At 46.1% G+C, this 17370-nt stretch overlaps 1 protein-coding gene across 4 annotated transcripts in view; it reads right to left on the bottom strand.

The window, feature by feature from the left end:
• The window catches only part of CCDC88C (coiled-coil domain containing 88C), a 476272-nt gene that overhangs the window by 424076 nt on the left and 34826 nt on the right, over nt 1-17370 (bottom strand). For all 4 annotated transcript variants that reach the window (XM_069208171.1, XM_069208172.1, XM_069208170.1 and 1 more), the window contains exon 3: nt 1729-1837. In XM_069208171.1, the coding sequence (XP_069064272.1) occupies nt 1729-1837 (109 nt within the window). The remainder of the gene's footprint in view (nt 1-1728; nt 1838-17370) is intronic.

The raw sequence follows: 17370 nt of genomic DNA, 5'->3' as shown, positions 1-17370 counted from the left end.
TGAGGAGACGGAGGAGGTGAACGCAGCGTGCAGGTAAGTTTTTTTTAATAATTTTTTTAATAATATCCCCCCACACATCCAGCACGCCGTCCCGACCCCTGTAACCGCCACGAGCTGCGACTGTGAGTTAGGTTATAGCAATCCAATGATGTACTGTGTAACCCCTATATGAAAGCTGTGCAATGCTTTCATTGATAAAATTTAATAAAAAGAATTTGGATTAAAAAAAAATCATCACTTCCATGTGTGTACAAGCGCCAGGCTTTGCCAATGTTTGCTGACTGAATTTACAGTTTTCGTCTTCATCCGTTCTTCCGGTACTCTTTCCCTTCGCCACTAACCTTTCATTAAAAAATATTTTTCCAAAACTGTCTCAGGGTTATTTTCTGCAGTATTTTTCTCGGCCAATTCACAATATGCCAATATTTTACCAGGGCGCAAACATAGAAACATCGACAAAACGTGCATCAGCTGAAACTGAAGAGGCCGGAAATGTCAGACGCAGACCCCCTGTCAAACTACACAGGCAGCAAAACAGATTTACAATGAATGACTCCTGCAAAGGAAATGCAGAGTACAACAAGGCAAGGGAACATTCCCGTGTAATTAAAGGTCATTCTGAGCCAGGAAAAAATATCTCCAAAACAGCAGAAGCTGAAGCCCGTCAAAACACAGGCCGCAGCAACCAGCAATGTGTCTACCGAAGACACACCCCAAAGCCGTGGAAACAGACAAAGTTCACTTCTTTATCAAGAGTTACAACGCATAGTTTCGGACCATCCTTCACACCTGTCATGGCGCCAAACATCCGTATTGTATATAAAGGGCTAAGCACACAGTTGCAAAACCTATAAGTTTTTGTTACAGTCGTAAGCCAGGGAAAGTGGTGGATTTGGAAGCTGTCATGCAGCAGATATTAACCCTCCAAAGCAATGACTTGTACCCACGGAGGGGTCGGGTGAATTATGCTGAAGGCCCCACACATTTCACAACGGATCAAATATGGCTGCCTTGCGAAGGGAGGGAGCAAACTGGCCTTTTGCCTAGGGAGCCAAAAGTACTTATAAATATTCTCTACCATCAACAGGAACCCAGGGCGCGGCCCATCTACTGCAAAACACAACTGCAAGCAACAGAATCAGCAATACATTTTTTTTTTTACGTGAGATAATTTCTGACTACAATGTGAGGCTGGCCCGGGTAACGAAGGGTGGCCTCCAGCAAAGAGACAGATTTGTCTTATTATGTCTCAGACAACAATCATTTTGTCCACTGATGGATTATCCTCAAGGCAGGATTTCGCTGCATGACGATTCTGGGCCGCAACACTCTGAAAGACACCGCCCCAGCCCGCCAGGAGCTTCTCCACCCGCAGAAAGGGGAGCTCACTTTCAGAACAATCCTGGAAAGAGAGTTAAAGGAGGGAGGGTCTTCAATCGTAACCTGCACCGCCTAACCAGGCGGAACCAAGGTCAGGTGGCAGTCTGGAAAAAGATGGACACATTGTAGCAAAAAAACACAAACACGAACGGTCATGCCCTTTAAACATAACCCTTTCGGGTTTCAAGGAAGGAGTTTTACTTCCGGTATGCACACGGCAGTGTTGGGACAGCTACATTGCCACCTGCAGGCCTGATTGTTTCTTGAGTACGCCAAGCACTGCCATATGGCAGCTAGCACGCAAAAAGCGCAGCACACGTGGCTTCCGGCCACTTCCGACCTGCATACCTGGTAGTAGGTCTTGATGTGTCGCACCAGAATAGCGAGGTTCTGAATCCGGAAGTTGATATCATTGTTGACGTGCTTGTTCATCCGCTGATTACTTGGCCGTGGATCTCTAGAAAGAAACATATAGTATGGGTATGCAAGAAAGGCAGATGACGTTTCATCACTCATTTTGACAAACATTAGCTCTCCGATCTTAAAATATATTTCCTTCCTTAACCATGTGTAGGAGTAAAGCCTTCTGTATCTCCAGCTTTACACACTTTCTGCAATGCCACAGTTTTCATTTCAACATTTTTCATTATTTTACCGATTTACCTCAAAGCTTCTGCTAGGCAGTGGCATAACGAAACTTCAGGGGGGCCGCCTGCAAAGTACGCGAAAGGTGGGGAGGGGGCGGGGGGCGGGGGGCTGGCTATCCTCCTCGATCGAGTCAGGCGCTCTCAGCCCAGGGCCCTGCCCCCCAGTGTACTGTGCCGAGGGACCCCCTGGGCCCCCCTAACCCCACCCGCAACGCGGGGGTAATGGCATGTCACTTCTGCTTGGGAGTTCAAAGCAAGTGCTTTTTTTTATTCAGCCCGCATCTCACAAGCAGTGTCATTTCATAGGTGCCGTTCGGTATCCATCTCTGTAAACATATGTACATTCTTGAGCTGCTCTTAGGACTGACGTGCTGCATTCTTATCCACTTCAGGGAGTGTATATATGGTCCAATAAACTGGAAATGGTAAGTTAATGTAGGCTGTGGATGTTACATCAGGGCTTTGTAGGAATAAAAGATACTGAAATAGCGAAAAACCATGATAAGGAATGGAAATAGAAAATATATCAATGTCCAAATTTGCAATAAACATTAACTGTAACTCCAACAATGAAACCCTTTAAGAAATCGTCCTATCGCAAAAATGCATTTTAACACCCCTTCCACATCGATAAACCTATTACACTCTTAACTCTCTCCTTTATCTTGACCCTTTTCCCTGTCACCATGATGCAAACGTAAACCCATAACACAATCCTAACCCTGCCTCCAACTCCTTTTTAAGCCCTAATCTTTTTTGTGCGCATTTGTTTTGAGTCAGGAGGTAAAACAAACACAAATTAAACATTGTTGTTTTGTTATAAATATCTTAAAATTATACCTTGTCATTTTGGTATAAATAGTTTAAAAGTTGAATTGTACTTATTTTCTTTATATTGTGGCTGCCGAGAGATACTATTTTTAAGTTTCTTTCAAGTTACACAATGCTGTTTCTATCACGTGTGCAAGAGGTGCCATGAGGCGGCAAGAGGTGCCATGAGGCGGCTACAGGTTTGTTAGATCTTCCTCCAAACAAAGGGATTCTCTGGCGGCGGATAACGAGCCTCTGTTACAATTAGGGCAGAGAGGGTGCAATGGTGGGTGTAGGAGAACTGCTTGAACGAGGCGGTTTTCACACGTTCTCTGCCGTAAAGCGAACGTCTCTGTGAAACAGACGCAGGGGTCAGAGTCCAGTTGGGAGTGGGGTGGGACCAGTGACTGGTAGTTCATCAGTCGAAAGTAAGACCGAGTAGTTTCGCTTTCAAGCAGTTTCCGAACATATAGTACTGCTGTAACTCGGGGCCAGGCTCAATGCAGCCCACACATTAAAAACCTGATTTCAGAGACACCTCCTCCATATCTGAAGAGCTTGTAGGCTCAATCAAGTGTGCAATCGACGCCCACAAATTAAGAGAAGAGTCACAGTAAGGCATACCTGGTACCTCTGCCTCACCAGGCTTTATGCACACTGCAAAGGACGTTAACCTCGGTTGTTGAACCCTCTGTGAGTCACTGCAGATAATCTGTTGTGGTGCTTTGTAGTGCGAAACACATTCTACTTGAACAGATGAATAATTTTTTGTAGCCTGTGGATTTTCTTGGGTAGCCCAATTCACCCACGGCTCCAGATCAGGCTTCATAACCTTGAAGGATCTGCACACATGCTGTCTGCGTTTGAACTTAGCCTTCCAGACAGTCAAGGAATGGATGATCCAATAATTCTGACATCCAGGGAGTGGGCGGTAGGTAATAGAGGGGTGGTAAGGACGTTATGAGGCAACGGTTAAGGTCTGCAGATGACTAGGACCCGGTCCGTGCATGGCAGTGGTCTGAATGCTATTCTGGCCTGCACTCCTAGCTGGACGGATTTTTGCCAGGTACACTGCCCACAGAGTTACAGATACCGGGAACATCAGTTACACTGGGTGGAAAGGTGGGCCGAGGTTGAATACTTTTAATTATGGAATTGTGAAGAATAACGTTCATAAATCTGTGTTTCTACGCCGGAAAGGCCATGTCTTAGTCAATATTTCACGCAGAGATCTCGATTTAAGCACCCTAAAGTGTCTAAATGAAATTCTCCATAACATAATCTGGCCCTTCTGATTCACCGGAGCACCCGGAATGAGGGACTCTGTGTTCATCCGCAAGTTGCTCGAGCATTTTTAAAGGTAGGTTTTTTAGTGTTTAGTCTGCATATTCAGTAGCCATTCCAAGATCAGGACAATTTTTGACACCTGCTATTGTGTTCTTTAACAGTTTAAGTAGATTTGTGTATTATGATAGAGCCCAGGTGAGCAGAGACTAGAGAGCTATTCAGCTCCTCCTGATGGCTGCACCCGAGAAAGAGGGATCATCTTTCTTAATGTGTTCAACTAGAAGAGGGTTCCTTTAATGGCAATGTTGACATGGGTGGGGATAAGGGTGTCTCTGGATCCAGCAGGACCCTTCAATCAGTATGTACAGTTATAGCAGAAGCAGCTTTGGTTCATTCTGAAGTAAATGTGCCTGAGCACTCTCTGCCAGTACAACAATCCTATAATGATCAAAAGATAATCTGGGTGCACCTGCAGACACTTAGAATTGTAGGTTTTGCTGTTCTACTACCCCAGGCTACGGGAACCACAAACATGTTCAACGGCTGAGGTGGTCTAAAACATATTTAAGAAACCTGTATTTTACTAATTTCTTGGGGAATCAGAAAGTACCCACTCTCACCACAATAGGAAAATTCGTCCATTGCCCCAATCATCTCCCAGGTGTTAAGGCTTGAAATCACGGCCACCATTTCGTGGGGATGCAGAAAGGTTGAGGAGTCAGTGTTGCTGTGTGGTCCTCATGTTGAAAAGTGAAGTGATCCTCTTTGGTGCCTGGCCGAGTGGTATCATTCCAAACTAACCGTATGAACATGGAGACTGATTCCTGAAAATGTCAGCCTTAGCACAACTGATATCATGTTCTCCCAAATAACACCATCACACAGTAGACTTTTTGTCCCACCGTAGTTCTTCAGCAGCCTTCTATCTGCTGCTAATATTTTACTACTAGGATGAGGAGTGTGAACAATAACATGTAAACATGGATTAAAGAGCCCTTATTTACTTGCAATACTTTTAGTTTTTTTGCACAACTTAAAACCAGGAGTACAAGGGCAGTGCCTAGGGTACCATAGGGCAATCCAGGGGTAGCAAGCTTCTACCATGATCACCCTTAATTGACGTCCCCAAGTCTGAGGACAGGTAGTCATCATGAAACAGGCTACTGGATTCAGTGTTCTCTGGAGGTCTTTTGAAAACCTGTATGGTGTATGTTAGTCTTCTTGTCAGTGTACTGAATTTGGGGTAGGATGGCAAGTTTCTTTAGTGCTTCAATGGCATGCGTCTGAACCAAGAGCAACCTGCATGACGAACAGTTCACTGGTGTCTGGAGTGAATGCTGGGATGTACTTTTTAAAGAAGGTGAAGGCATACGTTTGATATAGTGCTTTCTGGACTTGGCTTAAGCTTTACAGCTTCACCAAACTTGGACGGTAATGAAAATTAAAAGTTGTAGAAGACCATCATGGGAGGAATAAACGGGGTTATGCGAGTGTCTGCTCTGGCCCCACACACTTCACAGTTTGCACTTTATGTATCGCACTAGTCTCTAGCACCTTAGGTGCTCGCTTATTCAGCCAGTAAATTTGGACTTTTCTTTAAGCATCGTTCTCAGCACTTTAGCTCACTTATCAAATGTCATAGGATTGTGTGTTTATAAAATTGATGTTATTTGGCAGCTTGTTTAAGCATATTAGTCTGTGGTTTTAACTAATCTGTGGGTAGTCATAAATTTATTCAATGTTATATTTTTAAAACTGTCAAAAGTACACTTCTAAATTGACTTTATAGGTGCATGTTCATGTATACTATGTCATGTTTATGGTTTATTTGACTAATAAACTACATTTTTGTTTGATTATTAACACATTAAGGCACTTAAGTAGATAGGTCTTGATAGTTACTACCTGCACATTAAAAAGGCACTGCCATTATATGCCAAGAACGCAACCAGAATTACATTGAAGTGCGCTATCACGTAGCCACGTTCAGCCATCACATGAAAGAAACAAATACAATAAAATATGGCCAAGAACAGTCTTAAATACACCTACTCTGCCTCAACATAATACCCTATGCAGGTGACACCAAACTCACCCTCTCACTCACAGACATCCTCTCCACAACCAGAACCAGCTTCCACAGAAGCATGACAAGCGTTGCTGATTGGATAAAGAACAACTGCCTGCAGGCAGCTGGACACCGACAAGACGGAAGTACTGATTTTTGGCAACAGCAACAATACTTGGAATGACGCCTGGGGGCCATCAGACCGAGGACCCACACCCTCCGACCATGCCAGAAACCTCAGAATCATCATTGACAACAAGATCACAATGAAATCACAGATAAAAGCAGTCTCCTCCTCCTGCTTCCTCACATTGCGCATTTAGATCTTCAAGTGGCTACCTCTACACACAAGACGCACCGTGACACAGGCCCTCATCGCCTGCAGACTGGACTATGGAAACGGCTTCTACGTATGAATCGCTGCATACCTCCTACAGAGACTTCAGCCCATACAGATCACTGCAGCCAGACTCATCCTCTGCCTGCCCAAACAAACCCATATCACACCCCACTTCAGGCAACTCCACTGGTTCCCCATACAGGAGATATGCCAATTCAAGCTGCTGACCCACGCACACTAGGCTCTACACAATGAAGGACCCACATACATTAAACCATCATCTGAACTTCCACCGACCACTGAGAAGACTGCGCTCTGCCTCCCTCTCACTTGCCCATACTCCCCGCATATACCGAAGAAGTGGAGGGCGCTTCTTCTCTCACGGTGCATCAAAAACCTGAACAGCCTCCCCACACACCTCCGGACCATCACCTCACTTCCTGAATTCCGAATGGCCCTCAAGACCTGGCTGTTCAAAAAAGCCTCTGGGACATGCAAGCGCCTGGATACCCTATCGGGTGATTAGCCGCACTTTATAAATTCAGATTGATAGATTGATTGATTGAAATACCCAGGCACCACCTCAAATGTAGCCTCCATTCGCTCAATGTAGCTCCATACGTTTGGCGAGTGACCCATAAGGCTTAATAAAGCTCAATGTGTGCAACTAAATAGTCTTATATGCCAAGTACAGGCCTATATACATGGCTGTAACCAAATATATTCTGTGCAGCCCATTTGTGAGGGTATGGATCCATAAGTACTTAAGGTACACATATATCCCTATCTATGGCATGCAGTTACATGCACATAGGTACATTAAACTCATGTCCCAGCCACAAATTACCATGAAATGGGCTCCTGCAGAGTAGCATGGCAGGATGATGTAAGTGGGCAGCATAGTGTTCAGGTCCGTGTTTTGAAGGTGTGGGTTGCCTGGTGCATAGTTTGGGGAGAGAAGGATCACCACAGCTTGAAGGAGACGGCCGTTCCCCAAGGGCTTTCCTTACCTCTGGTATGGTTGTCACACTTGGGAAGCGGTGTCAGGCAACCTGAGGTAGTCTGCTCTGCTAGTTGGCAGTAAGGTTGTTTGTTGCCCACCTTCTAACTCTAGTGACGTTAGGCAGTAAAATAATCTTGCTTTTATTGTCCCACTGCTACTCCTCCATCAAATAGTACCCTACTCAGGCGCTGAATGGTGGGCCAGGTCGTGACCTCTGCCTCACTCTTAGCCGCTATAAACTAGCCCCTCAACAGTTACTACTTCCTTGAGGACGGTGATGATGGGACATAGGGTGGAATTAGAGACCCATTCTATTCTTGGCGAAGCCCCTCTGACCGCTGACTCGGAGACCACAAGGGTGGGACCTGAGGTAAAAAAGGGAAAATTATGAGTAGCAACTGCTACCCCTAGTGACCACTAAGTGACATCCATGATTTATAATACTGATAATCATGCCTCATTACTCGGTCACCTATCATAAATTCCAAACCAGTAATGAGACCACTTTGTCCCAGGTAAATTCCCACCATTAAACCACAGATGTGCCAGTAATCCACAAATCAGACATTTATCCAGTAATCAAGCCTCCATCAAATTATTTTATCCGTGTTCAACTGCACCCTTTGGCCAACTCTCATCTCTATAACTAGGTTCAATTAGCACCCACAGCAAATGTTTGTCGGGAGACAGCAAATGTTGAGAATAACAATACGTGCTTTTAATAATAACCAGATAATGCGTGAGAGACAGTTGCATTTATTTCAGTGGAACAGACGTTCAATAATACAATTTGATCTAGTAATACAGTTCGGTAATACTGACGTGGTCAACAAGAACACACATGTACATCCAGAACATTTGATTACATACATGATCGTGAAGAAATGTAGCTAGTTTCCAATGATTGTGCCACCCAGGCAAATATACAGGTACCATAGCTGATTTGTGTTTTGTGACAAAGGACTTTTTCAAAGCTAATAATACTGAAAATGTATGCTGTCCAAGTCTCGCTGAAAAAATAGTCATAATGGTAACAGATCGCACCAAATTGCACGTAGAGCATCTGTAGATGTGTTAAATGCCCAGCCGCATGAGCATATGGTGAGGGTAATACTGAAGAATCAACTAGCGCAGGTTATCGGTATGGCAGTCTTCGTCTAGTGCAGGGGTCTTCAAACTAGGGGGGCCTCAGGTGATTCCGGGGGTGCCAAGCTCTGAACAAGAGAGGCATTATGTAGATAGTGCAGCTTTTTTTTTTTTTAAGCAGAAAAACATATATTGCATTTTTAAAACGGTAACAGAACTTAACTGCAATGTTTAAATAAGTCTAGACATATTTAAACATTGCCAACTTAATAGAATGTGAAAAATTCTGAGGGGGGCGCTAATTTTATTTTCCTCACTGGGGGGTGCGAGGCATAAAAAAGTTTGAGAACCACTGGTCTGGTGTGACTATTCCAATGGACGGCCTCGGAATCAGTGGCAATGAAGTCGGCTTGGTCTGGTCTTCCCATTGAAACCAAGATTTAAGAAGAGGAAAGAGAGAGGTTTTAAAAAAATATAATCGGGAAAATGTATTTCCCCCACTGCCTTCTTTTGAAGCAGAGGCAATTTCAACCGGGAGACATCCAGATTGAAGCCATTTTTGGCTCCAAAAATGGGGAGTCTCCTGGCCGAATCGGGTCTATTGGCATGTTTGTCTTCCCACCACTCCAGAGGCACTCTTTTGGTATCTCAGTACATCCTGATGTAGCACCTTTTCTACTATTATTGTTCTTCGTTGTACTCGCATTACTGTAAATTAGACCATCCCAGTGTGAGATGGTGGGTTGGCATTTTACACCGCTACTAAATAGCATCAAATTCATGGCAAATGTTGCACACAAGGCTATGTTTTGCCTTTATTTTAAAATACTGACAAAGCCAGAAGATGCCTTTAAATGTATTTGTGTTTAAACAGAAGCTAGGCTAGGTGTGGCTGGGTGGGGCCATTCAGGACCAAAGATGGCCACTAGTCCTTCGAGCTCCGACTCAGCCTACTGTTACTCATGGTGATAGTTCTGAGGTTCAGGGGGAAATGTTTGGGAACAACAGAGTGCCTTGACAGAGCCCTTAGCAAGTGGGGGCAACAACATTGGACCCGTGGGCCCTTCTGGGCTGGCACAATGACACGCATAATGCGTAAGCAAACAGTGCCAGTACTCATCCGTTTCTACGCCGAGTGACGCTGGACTGGGGAAGCATCAGAGACTAAGTGACCATTTGGTCCTAGTGTTGTGGGCCCTTTGACATACTGTTGCGGTCCTGGAGCCAGAGTTGGGCTTAGCGGAACTGTGGGTTGTCTTGGACCACGGAAGGTGGTGCAAGACGTCGCTGGCATCACACCAGGGGCCCTGCCCTGCTAGCGGTCCAGGAGGATGTTCCTTGGAAAACTATTATCCTGCTAAAGCTGAGAGGAGCGAGACCGGTAGAGGGCACAGGCCTAGGAAGGGCTAGCTTACTGAGGGCTCCTGAGCGATCATCAGGTCTTGCCATAGCTCTGGAGAACAGAAGGGAGGATTTCATTGCCCTTCGAGGTAGAACTTCTAGAAGAGGCAGGAAGGCAATAAGAAGCCCGCGTGGGCTCTCGTGCTGAAAGGGTGGAGCAGGCCCCTCTATGTTTAAAACTTGCTTTGCACACGGATCTAGAAGCGAAACCTTAGGAGGAGCATCACCTGCTAAAGCTTCCCTCTCTGCCTTCTCTTTCACTTATCGCTCCTAGGAGCTTCAATGCTTTGACTGCTACTCTTGGTGTTGACGTCTATTTGAACTGGGGTGCGCTTTACTTCCATTTTAGTTCACAGACTTGTAAAACCAGTTTTCCATTTTCGTAGTTCTAAATGCGTGTTTAACCTAATAGAGACAGATAACCTAAATATGACCCGGAAGCCTTTCACAAGCGCAGCGTTCGGTGGTGTGCTGCGCGCGCTGCTCTCAGATGGCAACCAGAAGCACCCAGGTAGCTGCCAGCACTCGAGTTTGTTTTAAAAAGTCACATTTTATCTCCATTTTCAAGTACTTGAACATAGCCAGTCCTCAGAATCTATCAACAAACACAACCTACGCTCGTCCATCAAACGAGAGGTGGTGTAAACCAGCGTGAAGCATGTGCACTTGAGCAGCTTCTATCTGAAAAGATAGAAACTTCGACAGTTTTAAATCAGCCTCGGAGAAGGCCACTGACTCATCAGCTCGGGGCAAGAGGAGCATTAATCTGGGTGAATCGCGATGTAGCGGGAACCACTGAATGCACCACTAACGAGATGCACGCCTGAGCACCCAAAGGCGGACAGTGTAGCGGGAACCACTGAATGCACCACTAGCGAGATGCACACCTGAGCGCCCAAAGGCGGACAGTGTAGCGGGAACCACTGAATGCACCACTAGCGAGATGCACGCCTGAGCACCCAAAGGCGGACAGTGTAGCGGGAACCACTGAATGCACCACTAGCGAGATGCGCACCTGAGCGCCCAAAGGCGGACAGTGTAGCGGGAACCACTGAATGCACCACTAGCGAGATGCGCACCTGAGCGCCCAAAGGCGGACAGTGTAGCGGGAACCACTGAATGCACCACTAGCGAGATGCACGCCTGAGCGCCCAAAGGCGGACAGTGTAGCGGGAACCACTGAATGCACCACTAGCGAGATGCACGCCTGAGCGCCCAAAGGCGGACAGTGTAGCGGGAACCACTGAATGCACCACTAGCGAGATGCACGCCTGAGCGCCCAAAGGCGGACAGTGTAGCGGGAACCACTGAATGCACCACTAGCGAGATGCACGCCTGAGCGCCCAAAGGCGGACAGTGTAGCGGGAACCACTGAATGCACCACTAGCGAGATGCACGCCTGAGCGCCCAAAGGCGGACAGTGTAGCGGGAACCACTGAATGCACCACTAGCGAGATGCACGCCTGAGCGCCCAAAGGCGGACAGTGTAGCGGGAACCACTGAATGCACCACTAGCGAGATGCACGCCTGAGCGCCCAAAGGCGGACAGTGTAGCGGGAACCACTGAATGCACCACTAGCGAGATGCACGCCTGAGCGCCCAAAGGCGGACAGTGTAGCGGGAACCACTGAATGCACCACTAGCGAGATGCACGCCTGAGCGCCCAAAGGCGGACAGTGTAGCGGGAACCACTGAATGCACCACTAGCGAGATGCACGCCTGAGCGCCCAAAGGCGGACAGTGTAGCGGGAACCACTGAATGCACCACTAGCGAGATGCACGCCTGAGCGCCCAAAGGCGGACAGTGTAGCGGGAACCACTGAATGCACCACTAGCGAGATGCACGCCTGAGCGCCCAAAGGCGGACAGTGTAGCGGGAACCACTGAATGCACCACTAGCGAGATGCACGCCTGAGCGCCCAAAGGCGGACAGTGTAGCGGGAACCACTGAATGCACCACTAGCGAGATGCACGCCTGAGCGCCCAAAGGCGGACAGTGTAGCGGGAACCACTGAATGCACCACTAGCGAGATGCACGCCTGAGCGCCCAAAGGCGGACAGTGTAGCGGGAACCACTGAATGCACCACTAGCGAGATGCACGCCTGAGCGCCCAAAGGCGGACAGTGTAGCGGGAACCACTGAATGCACCACTAGCGAGATGCACGCCTGAGCGCCCAAAGGCGGACAGTGTAGCGGGAACCACTGAATGCACCACTAGCGAGATGCACGCCTGAGCACCCAAAGGCGGACAGTGTAGCGGGAACCACTGAATGCACCACTAGCGAGATGCACGCCTGAGCACCCAAAGGCGGACAAGTGTGCGTACTGTGTAAAAACATAACCATATAATACAAATCACACAAAAAACTAGGACTGGTTACAAAAAACATCAGCACACAAGATTAAACCGATAAATAATTCAAATAAAATGTACTTATTATGGATTTCCTCTAAATGTGACCATCAAATTGTGGCTGACACACTGCAAAGGTTTAAGCAGAGAGAGCAGTGGCGATGCAGGTCGGGATGCGGGTGTTCTGCAGCACCCCCGGGTTTCCTTGATGGATTTTAGTTGGAGAATTAATAACAGATCATTACTGGTCTTGCGCATTTACTGTGCACTCAAGTACAGGCCGCCACATGACAGGCAGACTTTTTCGACAAAGTGCTGCTAATTCCTTGAACATGGAAAGCTGTATTTATGGTCCTTTCTCTGAATGCAAATATAGGGCATTTTACAATTTTACGTACTGAAACTCTTGCGGAGGTAGAGGTCAAATAATTCCAGAGATTAAATAATGGCACATACATTCTTTACAAACCAAAGAAATATCTTAAAGTATAGATCAGTAGCCTGGAACACAGATAGCAAGGATGCCACAGGCCCTAATGGGTGCAGAAGGAAGGCCGTGCTCCTCACCCACGCTCACAAAGCAGTACACAACACCGGACCAGAATACCTCAACAGACGACTCTCCTTCTACACCCCGACCCGGCATCACCGCTCTCCCGACCTCGCCCTTGCAACCGTCCCACGCATCCGCAGAACTACAACCGGCGGTAGATCATTCTCGCACCTCGCCGCCAAAACATGGAACACTCTTCTGACCCACCTGCGCCAGACCAAAGACCTCCTTACCTTCAGGAAACTTCACAAGGCCTGTCTGTTGCAACAGTAGCAGCACCCCCCTCCTTCTCACCCCTCCCCAGCGCCTTGAGACCCCTCACAGGTTAGTAGTGCGCTTTACAAATTCCTGATTGACTGATTGATTGGTAATAAAAACAAAAAAGTGCTGTAATTGGAGTGTAGAGTGCCCCTCATCAACCTGGGCTCTGGTGCTCCACTGTTGATAACTATAGCTTTGACAACAAACCACAACTGAGGGACTTAGATCTGAGAATGACTGACACATGCAACAAGAAAGGATTAGGAAACGCACCGTGTATCTACAGAAAGGGCACTTAATTTGATGAGGTTTAGTCCCACCTCTGGCTTCCGGATTACACTAAAATCATTAATGCCTCATAGGGCCGTGGTTTACATCCTCTATATTAATAGCGGCAGAGAATATACAAATCCTATTTTACCGACAGTTTAGAGGCGAATTTTAAAGTTTCTCTAGGAGTGTATGGGGGCCGCCATCTTGAACTTTTAGTGCTGGCCATGTGGTGCTGTAAACATACTCGTTCTTAAACATCCTCGTGACCAAAAAGGCAAAAACACAGACCCCCCAATAGGTCCTTAGGGGAAGAACTACAAATAACATTACAATCTACAACGTGTCGTTAATTACCCTTCTACCCGGTGCACGGACTGCTTAATAAGAACAGATTGACCTGTGACCCTCTACTTCCTTGACAAATGACTGGATTTGTAATCAGTGATCTGCTTTCAGGACTGAAGCATGGGAGGCACACAGCTACCTGGCGTTGAAAGGGCCACCCAACGAGCGATAACAACAGTGGTGATGCGACTGACGCACACACCAGTGCCCCGTCTCACCTCTCTTAAACCAACAAGAGCCAGCAACATAGCCTGTTATTTATGGCTCTGCAACAAAGTTTAGTGCATAACCATGGATATGTGTCTTAGTGAAGGACAGGCTGTGTTTGTAAAGCACAAACAGAAGAAGTGGGAGACCAATGCATGTTCAACTGAGCGGAACACCACTTCATTCCCACACAGTAATGAGTACCGTCGCTGCCAGGAGGATGTCAGCTAGATAACACGTCATCACAAGGAGAAGCCAGGTTATTCACTTACACTTCTGGGTAACAACAAGACTGTACACAGACAAACAAACCTCCAAGGGCATAAAACATGAAGGTCATGGCTACCTGGAACCAAACTAAGCTATGGACAGTGTATACGGGTTAAAATAATACTGCCCACTTAGATGACACTCATCCCAAACTGAATTGCCTCTGCACCCAAATAGGCAGCATTACCATTTGCCAGGGTGTTAACAGTGGTTAATCAGTGTTACTTGCCAGGCTGATGATTACGCGCCCAGGCCAATGTTAAGGACACATAGTGAGGGAAAGGGCAATTAACCAGTTAATGCCTGATGGAGGGATGTTGGCAAAAAAAAAAAGATTGTTGTTGGTTATTCACCTAATCCCACCCAACACAGGCAACCACGCCTATTGTTTGTCAGCTTCACATCCCTCATACTGAACCCTGAATGCAGGCAAACAACAGCAACTAGTGCCAGCAATCTACGCCAGTCACAACATCACATCCAGGGTGCCCACAGGCAATATTAAACAAACCAAGGGTACTTCTTTCTTGGCAATGATAGGATTTAAAGCAATACCTGAAGGTTATGGGCAGGTATCTTGACAATGCACTTGTGTGACAAAGCTATCTTATCAGTAGCGTCCTGGTACTTACACTTCACATACACTAAACTAAAAGTGCTCTTTTAGCTTTATAGTATTCAACAGCTTGAAAATAATATTAACCAACGTCTGAGTTCGCAAGAGAAGCTGTTCAACATGGAATCGACCGTGCAGATAAAATGGCCTGGGGACGAGAAGAATACAGTCTACTCAAAAAGAACCCTGGAAGCGCTTTACTGATTACTGGTCGAACCAAGTGTGGCCTTGCAAGGCGAATCACTCTCTTTATTATATTAAATATAAAAAAATAAAATAAAAAATAAATGTACTCCACTTCCATGGACATCAACAAGAACCAGTAAGCTGCCTTGGTTTCCCGTCTACCTTTTTCATATATTGCTTAATCTTGCAGCCCTAGCCAATATCATGTTCATGAATCCAGCTGGATCACCCAGATCTATCATCTCTACATAAGTAAAGCACAACTATGTATCAACCGAGATGCCCAGAGAGCAGAGAAAGGAGTACGCCCCTAGAGGTGGGAAGTCATTTGGAATAGCAGATGGTAATGCTACATAGAGTGTCAGTGTTCGATGTTGCACTAGTTTCTATCTTCTTCTATTCAGTTGTTTGTTGTTACGGTGTGGCCTAAATGTACATTACTAGGTAATGTTTGCAATCGTTAGTCGCATGCTGATTATTTTTGCTACGTGGCCCGCCCTTCTCTCCGTGCTGGGCCTTTTCTCTTGGTCAGGCACAAATCCAACAGTAAGGTGATGGACCCCGTGCAAAGGCTCCTGTGGGCAGTAAACATCCTCCCCCTAACGCCACAGCTCAGTACACCCACCTCTCTCTGGTGGGGCAGAGGCTGGTGCACTCCATCAGTGGCTAGCAAGATCCTGCAATTCTGGTCACATGCTCTACAAAGTGACATAAGTGTGCTTATTTTAAATTGCACATTCGGAAGCGAAAAGGAATGTTTTTTGTTCCTAAACACAAGTTGTTTAGGAAGGAGGTGCATGGTCCCGTTTTATACTGTAAGTTTATTCTAAATATTAAACACTGTTCTAGAAAGCTCAATCACTGTCCTATTTACCACTGCAGGCGGAGGGGCTGTACTCTACACTAGACTACTCCGAACGAGTACATAGTAAGGTCTCATTACCAGCACTTAACAGAGCAGTGCCTGCCTCGAAAGAAAAGCACCAATTCCCAATAAAATATCATATAGCTCCCACCATAGTCGACACCATCCTGGATGCAGTTCATCTGTGTTTCTTAAGTTTTCATAGCAAAATAATGCCCACATGATATGTATCTATATGCAGACGCGCAACGTGTAATATGCTATTTATTATCATTGTTGGTGGGACCAAGACTCACGAGATGGAAAGATTCAAATGAGTCATGATACCCTTCCCCTCCCTCATATTAAACTGCGTGCATGCGCACATATGATTTGTGTCATGGCTCTTTTTCTTGTATATTTGTTATTTAGATTTTTTTAAAGATAGTTAACCAAAGCCAGCATGCAAGGGGTTACATTTGTACAGTAAGGTAAAATCACACTGAAGAGACTTACTAATAGGACAGGTATTTCCCTGCACCACTTACAAGTTACATGTAATCTGCGAGGAAAGGTTCAGTGTTTTTCTAAATTCCAGTTTTCTGTGCTGTTGTAATATAGTTTATATTTCAGCTGCTCTACAGAAAGTGGTAGGGGCAACATTTATTTTCACCGCTAGTCGACACCTTAATTAGGCTAACTAGATTATATATTAGCAAGCTTTCATGAAAACATTTCACTGCACTGGAAATCACTGACAAAGAAGCAATGAAAGGGTTAAACACTTTCTCCAGGAGGCCTTGTGGGAGGCATTTCCTCGGTCTACTGTTGGAAACAGAGAATCCCCTTATGGCGACCACTACCCGACTACAACGGAGAACACCTGTGAACAAGGCACCTGTGAAACATGAGGTTGCATCACTTACAGAACAAACAGGATGATGAAACTGCTACTTATTGAAGGTGTTCAGAACCTTAGACGAGCCCACCATGACGCTGACATGCCTCAGCACATATTACTCAAAGACTGCCGGGGTGGCAGTGCTGACCACCTTAATGCTCAGCCACTGGACCGACTGCCCTTTCCACAGCTACTGCCTTTATAACCACGACGCCCCTTCTGAATATCATTCACTCTGTTGTGGGCAGGAACTGGGGGCTTTAAAGTGAAGATCTGAAAAAGTGGGGCTAGAGGTTGTTTCTCTAAAAGTTTTTTTTTTTTTTTTTTTTAAAGGATCCAGACCACCTGCATGTCCACGACTTAAAACATAACAAAAACGAACAGTTGAGAAAAAATGCAGGGCTTAAAATGTCAGGGTCTTGGGTGTACCAGCAGAAGTACAGGATGCAGGAGTATATTTGGTAACATTTCTGGGATAATTGATCACTGAGCCAGCGAGGCCTACAGAAAGGCACGGGGAGTGAACAGCAGTGCTTTC

The sequence above is a fragment of the Pleurodeles waltl genome, chromosome 9 (genome assembly GCF_031143425.1).
Source record: "Pleurodeles waltl isolate 20211129_DDA chromosome 9, aPleWal1.hap1.20221129, whole genome shotgun sequence".
In the NCBI taxonomy this organism is placed as follows: domain Eukaryota; kingdom Metazoa; phylum Chordata; class Amphibia; order Caudata; family Salamandridae; genus Pleurodeles; species Pleurodeles waltl.
Note: the sequence above shows the minus strand (reverse complement) of the source record. Positions and strands in the feature narration are given on the sequence as shown.